The 19,551-nt window shown below is 49.6% G+C and overlaps 8 protein-coding genes across 8 annotated transcripts; 6 read left to right on the top strand and 2 right to left on the bottom strand.

Moving 5' to 3' along the window:
* Positions 1 to 437: 437 nt before the first annotated feature.
* On the top strand, positions 438 to 2,392 carry N7446_004394 (putative C2H2 transcription factor; the record flags this gene model as incomplete). The annotated part of the gene is made up of 5 exons (XM_058513143.1): positions 438 to 1,140; positions 1,188 to 1,441; positions 1,491 to 1,597; positions 1,650 to 1,945; positions 1,998 to 2,392. 5 exons carry the CDS (start codon positions 438 to 440, stop codon positions 2,390 to 2,392), a joined length of 1,755 nt encoding a protein of 584 aa, XP_058374472.1.
* Positions 2,393 to 2,468: 76 nt separating this feature from the next.
* N7446_004393 (uncharacterized protein) lies at positions 2,469 to 2,913 on the bottom strand (the record flags this gene model as incomplete). The annotated part of the gene is made up of 2 exons (XM_058513142.1): positions 2,469 to 2,571; positions 2,630 to 2,913. 2 exons carry the CDS (start codon positions 2,911 to 2,913, stop codon positions 2,469 to 2,471), a joined length of 387 nt encoding a protein of 128 aa, XP_058374471.1.
* Positions 2,914 to 4,190: 1,277 nt separating this feature from the next.
* Positions 4,191 to 6,049, top strand: N7446_004392 (uncharacterized protein; the record flags this gene model as incomplete). The annotated part of the gene is made up of 3 exons (XM_058513141.1): positions 4,191 to 4,263; positions 4,324 to 5,332; positions 5,389 to 6,049. 3 exons carry the CDS (start codon positions 4,191 to 4,193, stop codon positions 6,047 to 6,049), a joined length of 1,743 nt encoding a protein of 580 aa, XP_058374470.1.
* Positions 6,050 to 6,508: 459 nt separating this feature from the next.
* Positions 6,509 to 8,086, top strand: N7446_004391 (cytochrome P450; the record flags this gene model as incomplete). The annotated part of the gene is made up of 3 exons (XM_058513140.1): positions 6,509 to 6,724; positions 6,782 to 6,805; positions 6,857 to 8,086. The coding sequence occupies 3 exons, from the start codon at positions 6,509 to 6,511 to the stop codon at positions 8,084 to 8,086; spliced, it is 1,470 nt and encodes a 489-aa protein (XP_058374469.1).
* Positions 8,087 to 10,477: 2,391 nt separating this feature from the next.
* Positions 10,478 to 12,023, top strand: N7446_004390 (uncharacterized protein; the record flags this gene model as incomplete). The annotated part of the gene is made up of 3 exons (XM_058513139.1): positions 10,478 to 10,934; positions 11,010 to 11,140; positions 11,250 to 12,023. The coding sequence occupies exons 1-3, from the start codon at positions 10,859 to 10,861 to the stop codon at positions 12,021 to 12,023; spliced, it is 981 nt and encodes a 326-aa protein (XP_058374468.1). The 5' UTR covers positions 10,478 to 10,858.
* A 373-nt stretch (positions 12,024 to 12,396) lies between these two features.
* Positions 12,397 to 15,082, bottom strand: N7446_004389 (putative actin polymerization protein Bzz1). Its single transcript, XM_058513138.1, has 6 exons — positions 14,906 to 15,082; positions 14,831 to 14,857; positions 14,233 to 14,760; positions 14,103 to 14,183; positions 12,902 to 14,036; positions 12,397 to 12,851 (listed from the first exon to the last, which is right to left on the bottom strand). The coding sequence occupies exons 1-6, from the start codon at positions 14,945 to 14,947 to the stop codon at positions 12,457 to 12,459; spliced, it is 2,208 nt and encodes a 735-aa protein (XP_058374467.1). The 5' UTR covers positions 14,948 to 15,082; the 3' UTR covers positions 12,397 to 12,456.
* A 381-nt stretch (positions 15,083 to 15,463) lies between these two features.
* On the top strand, positions 15,464 to 17,237 carry dbp5 (ATP-dependent RNA helicase DBP5; the record flags this gene model as incomplete). The annotated part of the gene is made up of 6 exons (XM_058513137.1): positions 15,464 to 15,548; positions 15,649 to 15,805; positions 15,870 to 16,367; positions 16,421 to 16,658; positions 16,709 to 16,909; positions 16,965 to 17,237. The coding sequence occupies 6 exons, from the start codon at positions 15,464 to 15,466 to the stop codon at positions 17,235 to 17,237; spliced, it is 1,452 nt and encodes a 483-aa protein (XP_058374466.1).
* Positions 17,238 to 18,171: 934 nt separating this feature from the next.
* N7446_004387 (uncharacterized protein) lies at positions 18,172 to 19,446 on the top strand (the record flags this gene model as incomplete). Its single annotated transcript, XM_058513136.1, has 1 exon — positions 18,172 to 19,446. One exon carries the CDS (start codon positions 18,172 to 18,174, stop codon positions 19,444 to 19,446), a length of 1,275 nt encoding a protein of 424 aa, XP_058374465.1.
* Between the last annotated feature and the right edge of the window lie 105 nt (positions 19,447 to 19,551).

Below are 19,551 nucleotides of genomic sequence, written 5' to 3'. Positions count from 1 at the left end.
TCTCAACAATGTCAGATATTCCAACGGAGACTTCCGACTCCGTTCAAAAGTATCAGTGCTCAGTGTGCTTCAAGCGGTACAAAAGACGTGAGCACCTCTTTCGCCACTTCAGCTCTCATACTTTACAGCGGCCTCACCAATGTACATCTTGTGACGGGGCCTTTCAACGGGCTGATGTGCTGAAGCGCCACTTAAGGACTTGTGACGGTGGAAATTCAAGAGGAAGTCCCAGAAGACGCGCCTGCGATCGCTGCGTCCGACAGAAAAAGGCATGTAGCTCGCATCAACCATGTCTCAATTGTGCTAAGAGAGGCGCTGCATGTTGGTATCCGACCAACCCGGGTTCTGCAATACAGTCAAATCTTCCTGGTAAAAGAAAGGCATCAAGTGCCGGGAGCATCGGTAGTCAGTCGATAGACCACATGCCACCATCAAATATGATGATGCCGTGGGGCTTAGCCACCGAGGACCTGCCAATCTTTGGGACGAGTCCAGTTGATACACTATTTGATCCATGTCCTGCCCAGAAACCAAGCCCGAGCTGGCAGCATCTCTTGGATCTAAGTCCAGGAAGCCATGTGGTATCTGAAGCTTCGGCATCGAACATTGGCAATCGGGACTCGCTGCGTTTTCTAGACAAATTCACCAGCAACACCGGCCTAGTCATGAGTTTTGACTGTGGCACACATGAGCAACGAGAACGAGTGGCTGCCAGCATAGAGCGGGAATTCCTGTCGCAAGTCCCTCAAGCAACCCAAGCAACTATATCCAGCTTCGATTTACTGCCAGACTTTGGCTCGGTCATCCCATCTTTTTCAATACTAGAAGATACCAGTAATGACAGCCTCAAGGATGAATTTCCACTGGACTGGTTGAACGATCCACTCTCATTAAAGACACATGAGATTCTTCTATTAATTGAAGAAGTGGTAATGGTAAAGCCTCGCAACAGCTCTGTCACGCTAGATTGGTCCCCAGCACTGAAAGATGCATGCTTACATTTCTTTTCACCCCCGAATTTGAGGAGGTTCTTGGGCTTTTACTGGGCAATATGGCATCCTAATGTGAACTTTGTGCACCGGCCTACTTTCGACCCACTAGCAGCGAAGCCGACAGTTTTGGCAGCAATGGCCCTGATAGGTAAGTCGTACTTCACTATGATAACTGCAGGAACTGATTTCTCTGAGGTGCCTGTGTTTCACCTGACATGCTGGACAATGAAGATGCGCGAACTTGGCTCAACTGCGTTGAAGAGATGGTCTTTATCGACGACGACTTCAATAGTGAACTGAGCTATTCACCTTCTGGGGGCATGGCCAACCAGAAGCGAAAGATACAGGCTTTGCAGGCCGCTTATATAGTGTGCCTCTATCAAAACTGGGAGGGCACGGATGCGAGTAAAAGCCGCATTCGACGCTATCGCTTTGCGACTCTTGTTTCTGTACGTGCTTGCATCTGTTCCTTTTGAGAATGGTGCTAACTTACCAAAGACCGCACGAGATATTGGCATTGCAACTGCAAGGCATCAAATCTATAGTGAGCAAGGACGGCCCGAGTTTGAATGGAGAGAATTTGCAGCTAAAGAGGAGCTCATACGGTGAGTTCGGACCTGGTACTAAGAGGATAAAGTTGGTTCTAACAGAATACAGAGTCTTTACTTGGATATTCCTACTCGACACGGCATTTGTGATTTTCAACAATCTGCCGCCACGTATGGTGATAAAAGAAATGAGAATGCACATGGCAATGCCGGAAACCTGCTTCCAAGCCACGACAGCAGACCAATGCCACCAGCAAATCCAGTTCTCATTGCCTACACAAAGCTTGTATTGGAAAGTCTCATTCCGTGGGGCGTTCGAATCCCTGTGCAAAGACAACCTCTCCTTCGAATTGCGCCACACGGTTTCTTCTCTCGGCCCGTTGGTTCTATTTGCATTAGCCTCCGGTGAGTTCCACAAGCCAACGATGATCATTCCCACTAATAGCTAGTATTTCAGCCATCCACTCTCAAATATTCCAATTCCGCAGCGCAGTGGGAAGTTTTCAGCTGCTCACTCCGATAAGCAACGCCCTTAGCAACTGGCGCGATATCTGGCTGTCGTTCTCATCGATATCCTGCCTAGGGATCCTTCCATTTATTACCATAGAAGATAGCCATATTGAGCCTGAAAACCTGTGGAGAAGAATGGGGTTCTGCCGCTACGCCCCTGAATACTGGCTCTTGGCCAACCTGATGGCAGACCGACTGGCTGTACTCGGTACATCACAGCCGGAGAGTGAATTGGAGCTACTGGATGAGGGACCGCTTGATCCAATCTTGAATCATTATGATCAGACTAGCATGCGGCAAGTCAATGACCTTATTACGGGATTTCAGACATTTCAGATTTGAACCACGCTTATGATGCGGCAAAGTTGATGTGCAATCCAAATGTTCGAATATATACATATTCAAGTATTAAACAGTGTCATCTCCTGCAGTCTCTCAAAATCTTGAGAATACACACTACTATTGCTGAAACCACACAGAGCTGAAGTAAAGGCCAGTAGTCCAACGAGGATGGGTATTCACTAGTGGTAAGTTGTGTTAGAGGTTGGTAGATCCCCAAAGAATTAGATACAAACTCACTCGTCCTCTTCGTAAGAGCTTGGAAGAAATCCAGCCTCGCGCATTGATTCGAGTCTGAGGACCTCATCTTCTCTCCAGTTTATTCTCGAAGCGTCGGCATCGGTATCGGTATCGTAAGTTTCGTCAAGTGCATTGTTGCGATTGGACCTAGAGTGGAGGGCGGCGACTTCCACCGAAGGGTCGTTCTCTGATGGTGGCGATGACAACTCCGTGTGAGTTGTTGATTGGAGAGTGGCATCAGTCTCGGAGTCTTGCGTAGACCTCACTTTTATAGTCGCGGACATGGCATGTAGACTCAGAAGCAACACAAAAAGCACCGTGGACAACGACCGAAAATACATATCGCTAGAACGCAATCGGTCACAAAGACTTGTTCTTAAAAGGAATCGAGAAATGTTTCAGCTTCGTGGTCGTGTAGTATTGCGAGCAGCTCCTTGAGCCTTTATTAGATTGAAGGAAGAAGAACTCTAATCTTGGGGGTCATGAAATCATAAAGGTTTCCTCTACTACAGTACAAACATATTTAAGATTTCCGAACTTAAGCCGGTTAGACTTGGTAGATCAGCATTGAGGATCCTTCTTGGCGCTTGTTGGAAGATAACGTGTGATGGTGGCTGGGGGCCTTGGCACGGAGTTAAGTACCGTTTGCCGGAGATGCTGACAGCGGAGATGTTTGGCAGAGGGTCTCAAATATGGCACTCAATTGGATCCCTTGATAAACCCGGGATGATTGTTCAAATCACAGAAGATTTTCCAGAATTGGCTTTTTAATGTTGGTTTTTGTTGAAGAATCAAGCGTAGAACCAGTATGTCTCTCTCAATCCGTTTGCCTGACCTAAGATACCAGCTTCACTTCTCTTTCTCTAAGACAAATCTATGGCGCCCTGGTAAGTCCAGCTAGTTCTTACGCCAAACCCAACGTAAACGAGATTACCGACTAATCGGCAGTTTGCGACAGACCCGCAGATCGACATCATCCGAAGGGTTTACCTTAGCTTGACGTTTTCTAGACCCGAACTAAGATCTCGATCGTGGCTGAGGAAGGCAGCAGCATTTCAAGATGAGTATTGATGCAGGTGGCTGACAGGCCAAGGTCTCCACAGCGGATTGGATTATGCTCATCATACCACAGAGTCAAGCTCACGGTGAAAGTCCGCACTAAGATTACAAATGCACATTCTTATAGATCAAACTGCACATTTCGTTTTCGTTTAGATTAGATCCCAGGCAGCCAAATATCGGCCATCCATGGGTCTTATGTGGTTCTTATTCTAGCCACGCGTCCAACACTCACCTATTCGCTTTTCCATACTTGGCAAGGGTCTTTCGTTCTTAGTTCCTGGGGGGCTTAGACAGGCTCGCCTAAAGCCTTTTGGTCTATTGATACTCATTAGCTATGGATCTTTGCTTACATCTTGGCTATGGCAGAGACTTCATATGAGACGAGACACCTGGCGGTGGGGCATAATCTTCATAGACAGAGTCTATATAACACTGCACATCATCATCACTTATCGGGCAATCAATCATACTTCGCTGAAGACAAAGTATAACAACTGGGATGAAGAAGCCGACCTTGTCCTGTACTATTCTAGTATTGCTTGCTTTTATTGTGCTGACATCGGCCCTCGGATGTAAGTATACAATGTGTTTCAGCAGTGTCAGCTAAACATAAGCCTGACTATTTCATCCAGTTGATCCGGTGTCATTTCGTCTTATCGACCCAATCCTCTCTCCATTAAATGCTACAAAGAAATTCAGTATCACCGCTTGGATCGAGACATACAACCAAACCATCGACTTCGTTCTAGAAAACAATGATGATCTCGTATCACAAGACGTGCAAATCCGATATCCTGATGTCCACGGACATGCTAATGATGCAGGCGCTCTACCGAACACTCAAGTTCGGTTTACAAAAGGGTCAGTCTGGATGCAGGACACTCTTCGGGGGAGTCGGGAGAATGTCGGATGGGCAAGACTTGCCGTAATCGAGGACGGAGAGAGCCTGCTCTTCGATGGTGCATTTACAATGATGGGCTCGCACTATGCCATTGAGCTCAACACCCGCGAGGATGGATCTACTGAGATAATAGCCCACGAACACGAATCGGCATTCTCAACTGGCAACGGATCGTCACTCCCTTCGCTCTGCGCAACTGCACCCGAAACACACTTGGATAAGCGACAGGTGTGGAATGCTTGGGGTGACGATGACCTCACGTCAAATATCGGCAGCACTTCTGGCTGTCCAGACACGAGAGAGATTGCATACATTGGTATAATGACGGATTGTACTTACACTGCAAGCTTCAACTCCTCCGACTCTGCCCATCGATACATTCTGAATATGATCAACACTGCATCTGTGGTATTCGAGAACAGTTTTAATATCTCTCTTGCCGTACAGAATTTGACAATCAGTGACGCTGAATGCCCGAGCAGTGTATCAGACACGACGGCATGGAATGTTCCATGTTCACAGGGAGATCTCAACACGCGCCTTCAGACCTTCTCAACGTGGCGAAGCTCTGTGAACGACGAGAACGCATACTGGACCTTGTTGACTGGATGTTCAGTCTCTGCTGGGGAGATTGGGGTGTCATGGATTGGAGCACTGTGCAACACGGGTTCTGGTTCTAGCTATGGCGGAGCCAGTGCTAATGTCGTTGCTCGAACACAAAATGAGTGGCAAGTCTTTGCGTAAGTTATCAAACCAGTTACTCACAAGGCGATCATGTCTTTAGCTGACAGAAAAGTCACGAGTCGGCCCATACATTCGGAGCAGTCCACGACTGCACTTCAAGTACATGTGGAAGCGACTCGACACAATGCTGCCCGCTCTCATCAAGTGCTTGTGATGCCGGCGGACAGTACCTCATGAACCCCGTATCTGCATCTGGTATGACGCGATTTTCGCCATGCACGATTGGAAATGTCTGTTCGCGGCTTGGCTCTGGGCGGGTTGACGGCCGATGTTTGGTGGACTCTCGGACCGGCAATACCACTGGTAATAACGGACAGTGCGGAAATGGCGTTGTTGAAGCTGGAGAGGCATGCGACTGTGGAAATGGTGCCTGTGACGAACAAGAGACTCAGTGTTGCGACTCTGTGACATGCCAGTGGCGAGGAGGAGATGGATGTGATCAGACGGATGATGGAAATACTGGAAATACTGGAAATACTGGCAACAATGGAAACACTGGACAAGGAACCTGGGGAAATGGCCGGCCGAGTGGTGATGTCTCATCCTGGGTTCAAAATCATCTTTCGCTGGTTATTGGACTTGCTGCTGGTATTGGAGGAGCTTCGTTACTGCTCATATTTGGATGCTTGATTTGTTCCTGCAGGCGCGGCCGTAGAGAACAAGTGGTCAATGTCAAGCCCACTGCAATCCCACCACCACCTCGATATCAATAAAAATAAGTTTGTCTGTTTCGCATCAATGCTTGGTTGATCTTCCATCTTCCCCCACCCCCACTCCGCTACCCACTTTGCCCGCAAGTATCCCACATCGAACTCCGACGTCAAAGGCACAATAGACATCATCCAGGTGACATCGGATATTTTACAGGCTTGTGACAGTGAGTGTATATATATATAAGAAGAGACATGAAAGGAATAGCGGTCAGGACTCAAGAATTTGGATTCGACAAACCCTAGCCTGAAACTAAATATCAATACACCCAAGATGCAGCCGTTTACGGTGCTATTAGGAGCAGCTATTGCTGCAGTTGTTCTCTTTCGTGTCTTGAGAATCGGACAGCGACCAAGAAACTATCCTCCGGGTCCGCCAACATTGCCTCTCTTGGGAAATATACACCAGGTGACTGATATAAATATCTAAGACGAGATACTGGCTAACAGATTTTCCTCCAGATGCCATCCCACAACGCTCATATCCAGTTTGAGAAATGGGCACGGGAGTACGGCCCGATATATAGTCTCATTCTAGGCACCAAGTGTCTGATTGTACTCTCGAGCGACGAGGCAGTCAAAGAACTTCTCGATAAACGAAGCGGTCTATACTCACATCGACCGGAGATGTATATTGGTCAGACATTGTGCAGTGGCAACTTGAGACTCTTGATGATGGTATGTCTTGAAAAGCAGCACCGAGTATAAAATGTGCGGTTAACAAAACGTTTCAAGTTTTACGGGCCAACATGGCGTGGGGTAAGATATGGAATTTCATCTTTCAAACATTCAACGCTGACGTGCTATTAGTTCCGCAAAATGGTCCACGGTTTGCTTAATGTAACCACCTCCAAGAAATACGTACCGTATCAGATGCTAGAGAACCGACAGATGCTATATGAGCTCCTCACACAACCCCAAGGATTCCTCAAACACATTCGTCGATACTCCAATGCCCTCACAACCACGATGGTCTTTGGATGGCGCACACCTACATACGAGGACGAGAAGATCGTTCAACTTTTCAACGGCTTCTCTGAATTCGCAGAAATCAATCAAACTGGGACAGCTGCAATCATTGACTTCTTCCCATGGTTGCGATACCTTCCCGACTTCCTACTCCCAACACAAAGGAAAGCGAAGGAGCTTCATAAGCACGAAAAAGCGTTATACCTGGGTCACTGGCTACAAGCTAAAGAACAGATTCGACAAAACACAATAAATCCATGCTTCTGTGCGGGAATGTACGAGGCACAAAAACAAGATGAATTTAGCGACGACCAGGCCGCTTACATCTCAGGAACCCTCCTTGAAGCCGGCTCAGACACCACATCAAGTACACTGTACGCCTTTGTACAAGCAATGCTCCTATTCCCCGATGTCCAACGGAAGGCCCAAAATGAAATCGAAAGATTCGTCGGACCAAACCGCCTGCCTGTCATGGAAGATCTCTCTGAGCTGCATTACGTACGAGCTTGTATGAAAGAAACAGTCCGATGGATGCCAACAACCATACTCGGAGCCGTTCCACATGCAGTAACCCAGGATGATGAATACAAGGGTTACTTTATCCCCAAGGGAGCCGGAGTCCTGAACAATGTCTGGGGTATCCACATGGATCCAAAGCGCCACCCCAACCCGCGAACATTCAATCCGGATCGGTACTATGAAGACCGCCAGAGTTTCAGCGATGCAGCAGCCAACCCGGATCCCTCAAAGCGGGATGTATTCACCTTCGGTGCAGGGCGGCGTATCTGTCCAGGAATCCATGTTGCCGAGCGTAGCCTGTTTCTTGGCATTTCGCGGATCTTATGGGCTTTCGATATTGCGCCTGAGGTGGATAGTAAGGGGAGTCCGATCTTACCTGATCCGGATCGGTTGACGCAGGGGTTTGTGTGTATGCCTGAGGAGTTCCCGGCGAAGATTACTGCAAGATCGAAAGAGAGGGCGGAGCTGGTTGTTCGTGAGTGGAGGGATGCGGAGAGGGAGTGTTTGGACCCCAAGACGGGACAGTGGATGCAGTCCCCTGTTTCTGCGTAAGTCGATGTATCTACACGCTGTATATCGCTTTTTGATTCGAGAAATGACTTCACTCAATTAATACTATTCCAAGTCTTGGCTAGGCAGTGGGCAAATGTCGGTCAGATGCGATACTGATCTTCTAATCAAGATTTGATATGTAAATTATGCCAGAATTGATCTACTGTGACACATGGTGCGCCACTTGCATGAGTGCGTGTTCACTTAAGAAACTGCATAGTGAGGTTGGTAGATCATAGTCATCGCCAGTGTGACATAAATTAAGGATAAAATGAGCAAAACGATTGATGTCCACGCTTAGGCATCTACTACGCGCTTCGGGTAGCCCTGCTGCCCAGGACCGGCGCCCCAGAAGATCAACGAGCGTAGGGCATACGTACCTCGCCTGGGCAGGGTAATTTGTCTTTCTCTCCTTCCTTCGTGTTCGATGCTTCTTTTTTCCCTCGTGTCTCGTTTCTCTTCTTTTGTCTGAGTAAGCTTGTTGTTTGGGGTTGCTGCTGATGGACGTGACCCTGTACTGTACATTGACCCGACTTCCTAATACGGAAAGGAAAGCCGTCAATCGTGCCTATTTTTTTAGTGATAACATACCGGTCGCGTCAGTTTTTCGTGAGGTGTTGCTCAATCAGGCAATAATTCCTTCGCTGGCATATGATTTTGAAAAACGAAAAAGTAATGTTCTCGTGCCAAAATGCCAGGTACCTATACCTGACCATGATGGATCCAAACATAATTTAATGCGACAAAAGGATTCCAGGATCAAGCATTTAGTAAACCCGGTATCCGAAGAGGGAATTACCGTTGCCATAGGCTCCCTGGATTCAAAAATAGACAGCATATGAGCAATATATGATAGCGAACAGCATGTAATCTCTCCGGCCTCATTAACAGATAGCAATTTACAACCCCGGGAAGTTCTGGGATATAAATGTGGGCGATGTTCCCTTTGTCGTTTGTCTTTTCTTCTCGAAATATTTCTTTTTTTCAGATTCCACCTGTTCGTTGCCAGCGACCGAGGAACTTCGAGACACATGTGCCCAAAATAATGTTAAGCAGCAACATATAAGCGCGAGTTCTCAAGCTTAATGCGTCCAGTTAGATACCAAGTCTGCGCGTGGAACAAGCAGGGTATCTTGTGAATCCCCTTGGAAGGTCAGTTTCTGCAGCATGTACCATTTTACTAACAGGTTGTTAAACCGACAAGAACCATGCTCACAGATACTTGTTTCTTTGATTAGGATGAATCTGACCCGAAGAGAGTACAGTCATCTCAAGTATCCTGAATCCGTGAACAAGAACGGGTTCCGCGGGCTGCGTATATGGTTCTTTTCACGTGTAGGATATACTGTGCGCGGACAGAAACTAAAGAAACCGGTACTTTCTTCACACCGACGGAGAAACAAAAAGAATGCCCACATTCCTAGCGGGCATCTCACGGTTACCGTCGTTCCAACCCGCTGTGACGCTCCAGCAGGCGACAGAATTTTTCAAATTGCAACGGGATTTAATTGAACGGTGAGCAACCGGCAAGGAACAACAATTGGAAAAGGAAAATGCCTCAGGTATAAAATGGCGCATACTAGACCCAAGTGGGGCACATCACCTATGGCAGCTCGGCGGCTCTCGCGGGTCTGATCGGTGTTTTCATTCACGCGACTATGATTGGAGTATGGTGGAGCTTAATTTTCCTTAATTCTGCTTATCTCTTTACAGTGTAAAAACTGTGAGGCCGAGGGAAAGAAAAACATAACTAAAAATTGGAGAGTGGCGGTATAGTTTTGTGGTTGCCTACCAGAGTCCATGTACGTTACGAATAATATTGTGGTGAAACAGTCCAATTTTCGAGGCTCCTGCGTTTGACAGGAAATGGTACAGTGCGACGCCACCTAAGCGAGGTTCAGCACAGCCACCTCCAGATGCAGATGTGACTGTGAATGACATGGTTGGCTTGTGTGTCTCGGCGTGCATTAGCATCAATCCACGATTTCACCAGCCCCATGGTGGAACGGGCGTTGTGACTGCCGAGTAATTGTTATATTGAACAGGTATTCAATTCGAGGAGTTGGCTGTTCCACGTTTCAACATTCGGTAAACTGGAAACAAAGTAGCCCGAAAAATAAGTTGGAGCACCGGTTAGCCGAAATGTATGAGGCATTTCTCGCCAAGATCTAGCACCGATCAAGTAGCCCGGGAACATTGCCAGCTGGTCTCTTTAGTTTGCTATGACCTGGTATCTGGGAAATTGTCTCCTGGGGATTTTTCCGGTGTCAATCTCCGCTCTGGTTGTAGTTCAAGTGAAAATTCATCTACCGAGGTGGGAAAATCCCTCATACCTCAGAGAAAATCGGTTCCCGGGCTACTTTTCCACGAGACTAGTGCTGGCTATAGATCATTTTCTTTAGCAGCTTGACTCCATCCGACCCAAAGTCCTTTTTCTTGTGGTAGTAGCTTGACAGACCCACGCCCGTGCCTGTGCAGAAAGTACCTCATACCCTGCAGCCACATTCTACTCTGGCCCAAGCTTCCACGCCATGAGGACGGAACGGAATAGACGAAATGGTTCCGACCTTTGTCTGCATGAGCCAGTCCCACCCACTCGATTCTGTGGCTGTGAGTCGAATCATAATGCGAACCCAAGTTTCTCGCGACACACAGAAATAAAGGGAAATCCCGTGTCATCCTATGTCATAGTCCTCAATCTCACCTTAGACCAGCGGGAAGGGTATAAAGGCTGGTCCCGTCCACCATGTTGCACTCTCATCTTAACGAGGGATGCTGATCGACGGTCAAAAGTGGGCTTGTGAAGCTTGCATACGAGGCCATCGTGTGACCAGCTGCAAACATCATGGTGAGTACACATAACACAATACATAGTTACTCCCTATTCTACCATCGCCAACATTCCATCTGACAAACCCTCCAGATCGACCATTAATCCGCATAAAACGCAAAGGCCGGCCCTTTGCAACCTGCACAATCTGCAATGCAACGCCCTGCACAGCTCCAACCGAGCACGCGCGCGCAAAACGCGACGCAGAGCTCAAATGTTCAAAAGTAACGCAAACACAAAACATCAGCCTCGGAAGCCATATCTTCGGCACATGAAAGAAGACAAAATATCGCAGACGATATGGTGCTGATGCTGTATGCTTCTTTTTTCTAGAAAGCCCCAAACGGGAGACTCTATCCGCGGCATCATAACACGGCCGGTTTCCTTCCTATAGCGCCTCGTCCCGGGCCCGATCCGGGTGGGAGGGCTGCGTCGGTTTCCACGATGTCGACCACCGTCCCAGTCGTCGCCAAGTCGAAGTCCAAGTCGGCGTCGGGTTCTCGATCGGGGTCGGTCTCGGCTTCGGGCAGGCCTTCTCGGGCTGGGTCGTCGGCTTCGTTGTCGGCTAAGGGTACTGTTTCTCATTACTATGATGCTGCTGGAGCGGGCGATTGGTCGGGTTCTGAGACATCTGGGTCTGGGTCAGTATCTGGGGCTGAGGTCTCGTTTCAGCAGCGCGGTTCTTTCCCGGAGGCGGGTTTGACTGTGTCGAGCGAGACTGCCTTGGCTGGATTTGGATCTCATGTTCCGCTTTCGAACTCCGCTCCTAGCTCCTTGGCTGATTATCCCGCTGTTTCGGAGGCGCTTTTTGATTCTGCGTACTCCCTCCTCCCTTCGTCGTCGGCGGTTTCAGATGCCCAGCTTGGGCAGGCGTTGCCGTCGGTTAGTCCGCTCGAAGGGGCGAACCCCTTTGAATTCCCGCTGGACCCTGCGCTGGCGTTGGGGGATATCGGGTTGGGTTCTTTGGATGATGTGGATATGAGCATGGATGTGGAATTGCCACCTGTTGAAGAAGGCTTTCATGTTGAGGATTGGTCGAGGTATATGTGGTCGCCAGAGACCGGGTTTGAACATCTAGATATGGGCATTACTCCTGTGCTTCGATAACACGAGTGGTTTGGTTTGCGAGCCACTCGAATGAAATTCGCATGATGATTGATGATTTTGATCCATTGGGTTTACTCTGCAGGATGGTTGGGGTGCATCAAATGTGAAAAGGGTGGTAAAGATGGCAACCCTTTGTCTCGGACTTCAGGCTACACTAATGTCAGATTCCATGACCCTATCGAACAATAGTAGATTGATGGAGATTCACGGAGCAAAACGACGTTTCCTATGCTATATCCAAGACTCGCGAATGGATGCCAAGCACGAATGCCCCCAATGCTCCTTGCTGATGCGAAAAAGGCAACGGCACTAATAATGCCGACTGTACAAAAAGATGAAGAATATCAACATCGAACCGCTCTGGATCAGAACGCACGAGATATACCCGCCGCAAAATGTATGTTAGCGATCCATACAATACATCCGCCCGAGTCTACACCTCCTGGATGTAGTTCGCCGGAACACTCTTAGTGACACCACCCCGTTCAACATCAGCCCAGCCATCACCGCTGTCCTTGTTGATGAGAACAAATCGATCTCCTTCGGCCATGTTCCATTCCATATCGCTGCGGGCTTCATATTCGTACAATGCCTCGACATATTGCAATTTCTTGGCTCCTCTTCTCGGTGCAACGGCTGGACCGACGCGCTTTTGTGCTGCGCTGCCGGCAAGTGATGCGGATGAGTTGGAGTAGACAGAGCCTGGCCGGTCGGTCATGGCAGGACTGGGGGATGGCACGGGGGAAGGTGTTGGGGCGGCCTCTACATATGCAGTCGGAACGAGACCTTCGTTTCCTCCGGTGCGAACACGCATCCATCCAGATCCATCTGCGCAAATGTTAGCTTGTGTGGAATTATGCAGGGGAAACGGGACGAACCATCCGCTTGGACAATCACAACATCATCGCCGTCTTCTACAGTAAGCTCATCCGAGCCGGTGGCCTGATAAGCGTAGAGCATCTTGCCGCGCGGCTCTTTAGATTTTGAACTCGACTCGGTTGGGGGAGGTGCAGCCATGTATGCTGTCGGTGGAGGCGCAAGGACGCGGTGCCTCTTAGCGGCAGCTGGCTTGGTCTCCGCGACAGGAGTGGGAGCCTCCTCTTCTGGGTTTTCTGGAGTAGGTTGAGAAGCCACGTTGGACACTGATCGAGTCGTACTGGCCGCATATCCGGAGCTTAGAGAATTCATCGTGTTTTGCCGTGTAAGTGATGTGGGGCGAGCGGATGCAGTAGGTGAATCGATATCAATAGCAGGCATGGCACCGGCTTGTTCTTGCCGCGTAGCCTTGAGCTTCTTCTTGTCTTCCTTTGATTGCTCACCCGGACACTCGGCTGGCACCTTCATTTGACACTTGCTGTGGCAGGTGTATCCACAGTCGCGACAATCAAAGCCCTTGGCGGACAATCCCCAGATTCGCTCGCCGCAAAGATCGCAGTTTGTCGGGATCTTGAATGTTTGGGAGCGGAAGTTATGGTTCTGGGCACCGAACGACAAATCTCCGGCCACTGCCATGATTGTTGCCGTCTCCACTTCAGCTGTCACCCATTTCCGATCGACCTCGTGCAACGCCTCTTGCATGTAAAAGATTGAGCGCACTACATCTAGTTCGTTTCGATTGTCTTTGCCACTTTGAATGGCTTCCCGGACCTTCTTGCTAGCTTCAACTTCCCGCTTCTTCTTATCAGCCTCGACTCGTAGTTCGCGGACCTGGCCTTTGCTTTTACCCAGAACGTTGCGCAGAAAGACCTTTGCTGCCTCGTCTGTGATGATCGAAGCATCATCGTGCCATACCGGGCTTGGCTCGAAGCCGAGGTTTGCAGGTTCCTGCGATTGCGTCACGTTGTGCTGGAGGAACATCAAAGAGTCCAGTCGGGGGTTATTGCGAGGGATTTCGACAAGGAGATTTGCCATGTGCTCAGTGCTGTTTGCGAGGCATGACTTCTCGAGTTGAGCTGCAAGTGTCCACATCGTGTTCATCTTTGCGACTCGGGTTTCGTTGAGGCTTTGTAAACCCTAACACACAACGTTAGTACTGTCGCGAACTTGACAATGTAGGGGGTAACTGGACTCGATTCTTACATCGAGTATCTCCGGCACATATTCATGGTAGAACTTCTCCTTCAGTTTATTTGTCACGTTGATGCTAATGAGGTAGAGGTTCTGTCTGTGAGTTAGCAACAGCATGGTATTTTGGGAAATCGGACTATACCTTATAGTTGTTCATCTCCAGTATTTGTTGCTGGTATGCCGTTTGCGCCTTACTTTTACCATGATCGAACGACGACTCCATCTTCTTTCTGCGAGATTCGACTTCCTGACATGCACCATCGTATTTTCCCTTGGCTTTCTTGAGATCCCCATAGGCTGCCTCTCGTTCCTTTTCTAACTTGCCGTGGTAATCGACATGACATTTGCGAATCTCTTCATATTGAGCTGCAGCGTGTTTCAGCGGATCCGCCACTTGCACCACCAGATCCGAGCCAAACTTGTCCCGCTCAGCGGCGTGGGATTCCACCGCATTCAATTGTGTTGTCCATGTTGTCAAGGAGGCGCTCTCAAGGGATCCGGGAGTCAGGGTAGGAGTATCGCCGACACTCAAGGGACTGATCTTCTTCGACTTGCGATCATAGTACTTCTTGCACAGAGCGGTTAACTTGGCCGCATATTCCTTTTCAATAGCACTGCGCTCGCGATAGAATTGGTGGATTTCGTCCACCCACGATATACCGTTTGAGACCTATGCAACATACTTGCATTAGCTCCACTCGCGCACAAGACCATCGGAGTTGCGGGGAAGGAAGACATACCCAATTGTTGACCGGTTTGAAGGAATCCTTAAATGAGTTAGTTCAGCTCTTGCGACAATCATCCGGCATTCCTACCTTTAGCTCTGCCCCAAACTGGGGAGCGACATCGGCAGCCATGGCTGGGTTGAGGTCGGAAGGCAGACGCGCATGGAATGGGCGGAACAGAAGGTCGGGTGGCGAGAAAGGGTGTCAGCGCTGATCAACAGGGTAGGGCTGCAGTGAAAGAATATCGCGACAATCAGACAATAAGAGACAATGAGACAATGGTGATGGCGATCTGAGACCATTCAGGCAGATAACCAAGGCGGGGAGAAGCCCGGTGCCTGTGACAATACGAAACATCCACGTTGCGGCTTTTGACTACTGAACCGATGGCTCATTACAATACCATTTCACAGCCCAATGCAGTCTAGCGTGGGTCAGTGTTCTTCGGGCGTCATCTGTTTTTGCTCTCGGCTTCACCTTTTCTCGCGGCACTTCCTTGCCTCCTGTACATTTCTTCTCTTGTGAAACTTCTCTGAGCTTTTCTCACCCCAAGCGAAGTGGTTCAATTACATTCCAGTTCTCAATCTACCCCGCCTCGCCAACTTGCCATCTCCAACATCACCCCGCCAATCGTCGCTTTCTTTCAGAATGTCTTCTGAAGCTACCGAAGCCCCCCAGGGTGCTGGATCCTTGGCTGATCGTATCACCAAGCCCGACGAGTCGACGCCTGCCGGTACGAACGTAGACCACACCCACCCTCTGATCGCCCAGTCCCCCGCGGCCGTGACAGCGACGAGGCTGCGATTGATAGCTAATCATTTCATATTTTACAGATGCGCCCAGCACCGGAAATGAGGATGGCGCCCCCGCCGGCCACAAGGGCTCAGAGCTTGCTGAGCCTGACTACACCGTCGAGGTCAAGCTGAGTGATCTGCAGGCGGATCCCAACAACCCCCTGTTCTCCGTCAAGAGCTTCGAAGATCTTGGCCTGTAAGATCCCCCAATGGAGCTGCAGCGATTGCGCATTTTAGAATTAACTCAATTCCTATTTCAGCGACGAGCGCATTCTCAAGGGTCTCGCCACCATGAACTTCCGCAAGCCTTCCAAGGTCCAAGAACGCGCCTTACCTCTCCTCATGAGCAATCCTCCCAAGAACCTCGTCGGTCAATCGCAGTCTGGTACCGGTAAGACTGCTGCTTTCGTTCTCAATGTCCTCAGTCGCCTCGATCTCTCGACCCCGGAAATGGCGAGCTCGCCACAGGCTCTCATTCTCGCCCCTACCCGTGAGCTTGCACGTCAGATTGTTGGTGTGATTCAAATTATGGGCCAGTTCCTTGATGGGCTTGTCATTGGTACTGCTGTTCCCGCCGATTCCAATGCCCGAACCGGTAAGATGGATTGCTCGGTTGTGGTCGGCACACCCGGCACCGTTCAGGATATGATCAAAAGACGCAACCTCAACCCGGCCCATTTGAAGGTGTTGGTTCTAGATGAGGCCGATAACATGCTTGACCAGCAAGGCTTGGGAGACCAGTGCATTCGTGCCAAGGCGTGAGTTCTCCGCATATTCCACTTACAGTAGTGTTGACTAACCTTTCTTTCAGTATGCTCCCTCGCACTGTCCAAATTGTCCTGTTCTCTGCCACTTTCCCCGCTCATGTGTACCGTTACGCGGGCAAATTTGCTCCCAATGCAAACGAAATCACCCTACAGCACGAGGAGTTGACCGTTGAGGGCATTAAGCAGCTCTATATGGATTGTGATAATGAAGAACAAAAGTACCAAAATCTTGTCCAGCTTTACGGACTACTTACCGTCGGGTCATCCATTATCTTTGTTCGGGTATGTATCCGTATTTTCCAAGACATGCGCATTTACTGATCCTGATTTAGACTCGTACCTCTGCTATTGAGATCGAGCGACGCATGGTTGCCGAGGGACACACTGTTGCATCTCTCACTGGTGGTGTTGAAGGCTCGCAGCGTGATGCCGTCATCGATGCCTTCCGTAACGGTGACGCCAAGGTTCTTATCACAACTAACGTTCTTGCTCGTGGAATTGACGTCTCCACAGTCTCTCTGGTGGTCAACTACGTGAGTTCTTCCCCCGGATATCTCATCCGATCAATACTAAGACCTTTTTTTTCAGGATGTTCCCGAGGAGTACGCTCAAAACCGACCATCTGGCACACCGGACTACCAGACCTATCTCCACCGCATTGGCCGTACTGGTCGTTTCGGTCGCATCGGTGTGGCTATTTCATTTGTCGCCAACCGAGGCGAATGGGAGATGTTGCGCAAGATCCAAGAGCACTTCGGATGCAACATTGAGCGTATCGATACCAACGACTGGGATGAGGTGGAAGAGATCATCAAAAAGACCATTAAGAGCAGCCGCGCCCAGTCAAGCTTCAAGAACTGATCGCGCCAAAGATCGGGGTCAATCGCATTCATCGGCTCCTCCACTAAATCTCAACTCTTGGCCCAAGGCCGCTTATCTCACGTTTCCATGTCTCGAAGAGTGATGTCTTCTCTTCTGTTTTGCGGGTCGGCAGGGGTTCTGGGAGGCACAATTGATACCAATTTGCGGGCACGCTGCCTCTGCAGCCCATTTCATACACTGTTGTACCTGCTTCTTCTCCTATCAGTGGTACAGCGGACTACTGCAAGCTTAGCAAATATCAAAATTAAACTCGCTACTGCGAGGAAAACCTTATACTTCCCCTTTTTTTCTCTATCGTCTCTGTCCAGACCTGATATCTAGACAAGCATTCTTTTTCGCACCTGTCGATTTTGTTCCACATGTCTTTTGGTACACGCTGGCTCTCTATGCGGCCAGGGAGGGCAGACCTCGTCACAGCACAGGTCAGATGATGTTAAAACACAGACTCCACCAAATTACCACCAGGACCCTTACGTGAAAATTCACGAGCTCATGAACTCAAAGTCCACTCAAGGCTTGGCTGTTCGTATTCACCCGCGCTCAGGCCAAGGACCGGCGCCCGAAGCCATTGAATACGAGCCCTAACAAGCAGTCACCGAACATAATCCTATGCCAAGTCTCTTCAGCCCAATCACATTCCCCTAAATTATCTCGTCGGTCGATTCCAGCATGCCCTAATCTTGGCCCTGTCTTTGGACCTTATTCCTTTCGCTGAGAGAAGGCTTTTTCCGTTAGATGTGGCTACATTGGGTATAGTTAGATGGTGGAGCCTCTTCAGGGACTTCGAAAAGTTGTGTTTGGATGGATATATAGAGGGAGGAGCCTCCTTTATCCCGAGATCCGTCCTTTCCCTTTCTTGTTGGCTCTTGCTCGCGACACCCCAGGTCGACAGAGACCAGCCCAACCAGAAACAATGAAGCACCTCACCACATACACCCTCCTGGGACATGCCCTCCTTCAGTTCGCCCTCGCTTCACCATGGTTCGGCACTGAATACGTCGCAATAGTCGAATCAACCATCGCCGACGGCTACACCGGCGTATACATAACAAATGACCCAATAGTCCGAACCTACACAGAAGTAATAACACCAACCGAGAGCAACCCAGCCGTCCTGAGCACAATAACCTCAACGGAAACATACTACGGCGACGTCACCGCCATCCAACTAGTCGTGGAACCGACAGCCGGCGTCCAGAACACAGGCTACGACTATGTCAATCACTACGCAACAGTCACATATACAGCGCCTTCCTCCTGTTCCTACACTACAAGCCAGACCCTCATAACCGCCATCCCCATCAACGTTCCGCTTGATGCGGAGGATCTTGTTCATCCCAGCATGTATACCAGTACGATCACCTACCAGTACAACACGTACCGCTATACGCGGACCATGGCTTTGTTGGATATCGATGATATTCCCACGAGTGTGTTTTCTTCTGCTAGTTCTCTTTACAAGCCTTCTATGTATAAGACTTGTGATAGTTACTACAGTTCGGGAAGGAGCACGTACTACAGTAGCGGCGATGATGATTCAACTTCCTATGCTGGCTGCAGCAAATTCATCTGGTATCTCGGGAGCTCTGAGTTTTCGGGTGGATACTGCTGTTCAGATGGATGCCATTATACATGGGGAATCCCACCATGGGGTCTCGGCCTAGCCATTTTCTTCGGCTGGTTTGGTCTGTTCCTCATCATTGGGTTGATCGAGAGCTGGTTCATATTCCGCAGGGCTATGGTCGGCAAGAAAGCCCGACGTGGTCTCCCCTACGGTTTCGCTCTCCTGTGTCCGATCTTGTCGTGCTTGTTCCTCATCACGGTCAAGAAGTATCCTGCGAAGACACCCGAGGAGCAGGCTGTTCTCGTGGCGAATTGGAAGGATATGTCCGGTGGACGGAAGTTGGGCATGTGGCTGAAGTATTTGTTCCGTCGTAAGGATCCGGCTGCTGTTGCTCTTGCTCGACCGGGCCCTGGCTCTGTTGTTGCTCCTTACCCTCCTCCTGGTTCTTGGTATCCGCCTCCCGGGGCTGCGGGTCCTGTTGTGCCCCCGATGGCGGCTTATCCGTCCGGGTATCCCCCCAAGGGTATCCGCCTCAGGGATATCCTCCCCACGGTCCGCAGGGATACCCAACTCCGCCGGCTGCGGAAGCGGATGCTACTTCCCAGCCTAAGACGGTGTCTGTGAGCGAGACTGAGCGCACTTGATGTGATCTTGTTGGAGCGCGATATAAGGTAAAGCCCCTCATAATGTATCCTGTGGTGAACAATTCCGATTGCGATTGAGCTATAG

Source organism: Penicillium canescens, assembly GCF_028828765.1.
Source record: "Penicillium canescens strain IBT 15451 chromosome Unknown utg000003l_segment0_segment0, whole genome shotgun sequence".
Taxonomy (NCBI): Eukaryota; Fungi; Ascomycota; class Eurotiomycetes; order Eurotiales; family Aspergillaceae; genus Penicillium; species Penicillium canescens.
The sequence above is the reverse complement of the archived record's forward strand: the minus strand, read 5'-3'. Positions and strand labels throughout refer to the sequence as shown.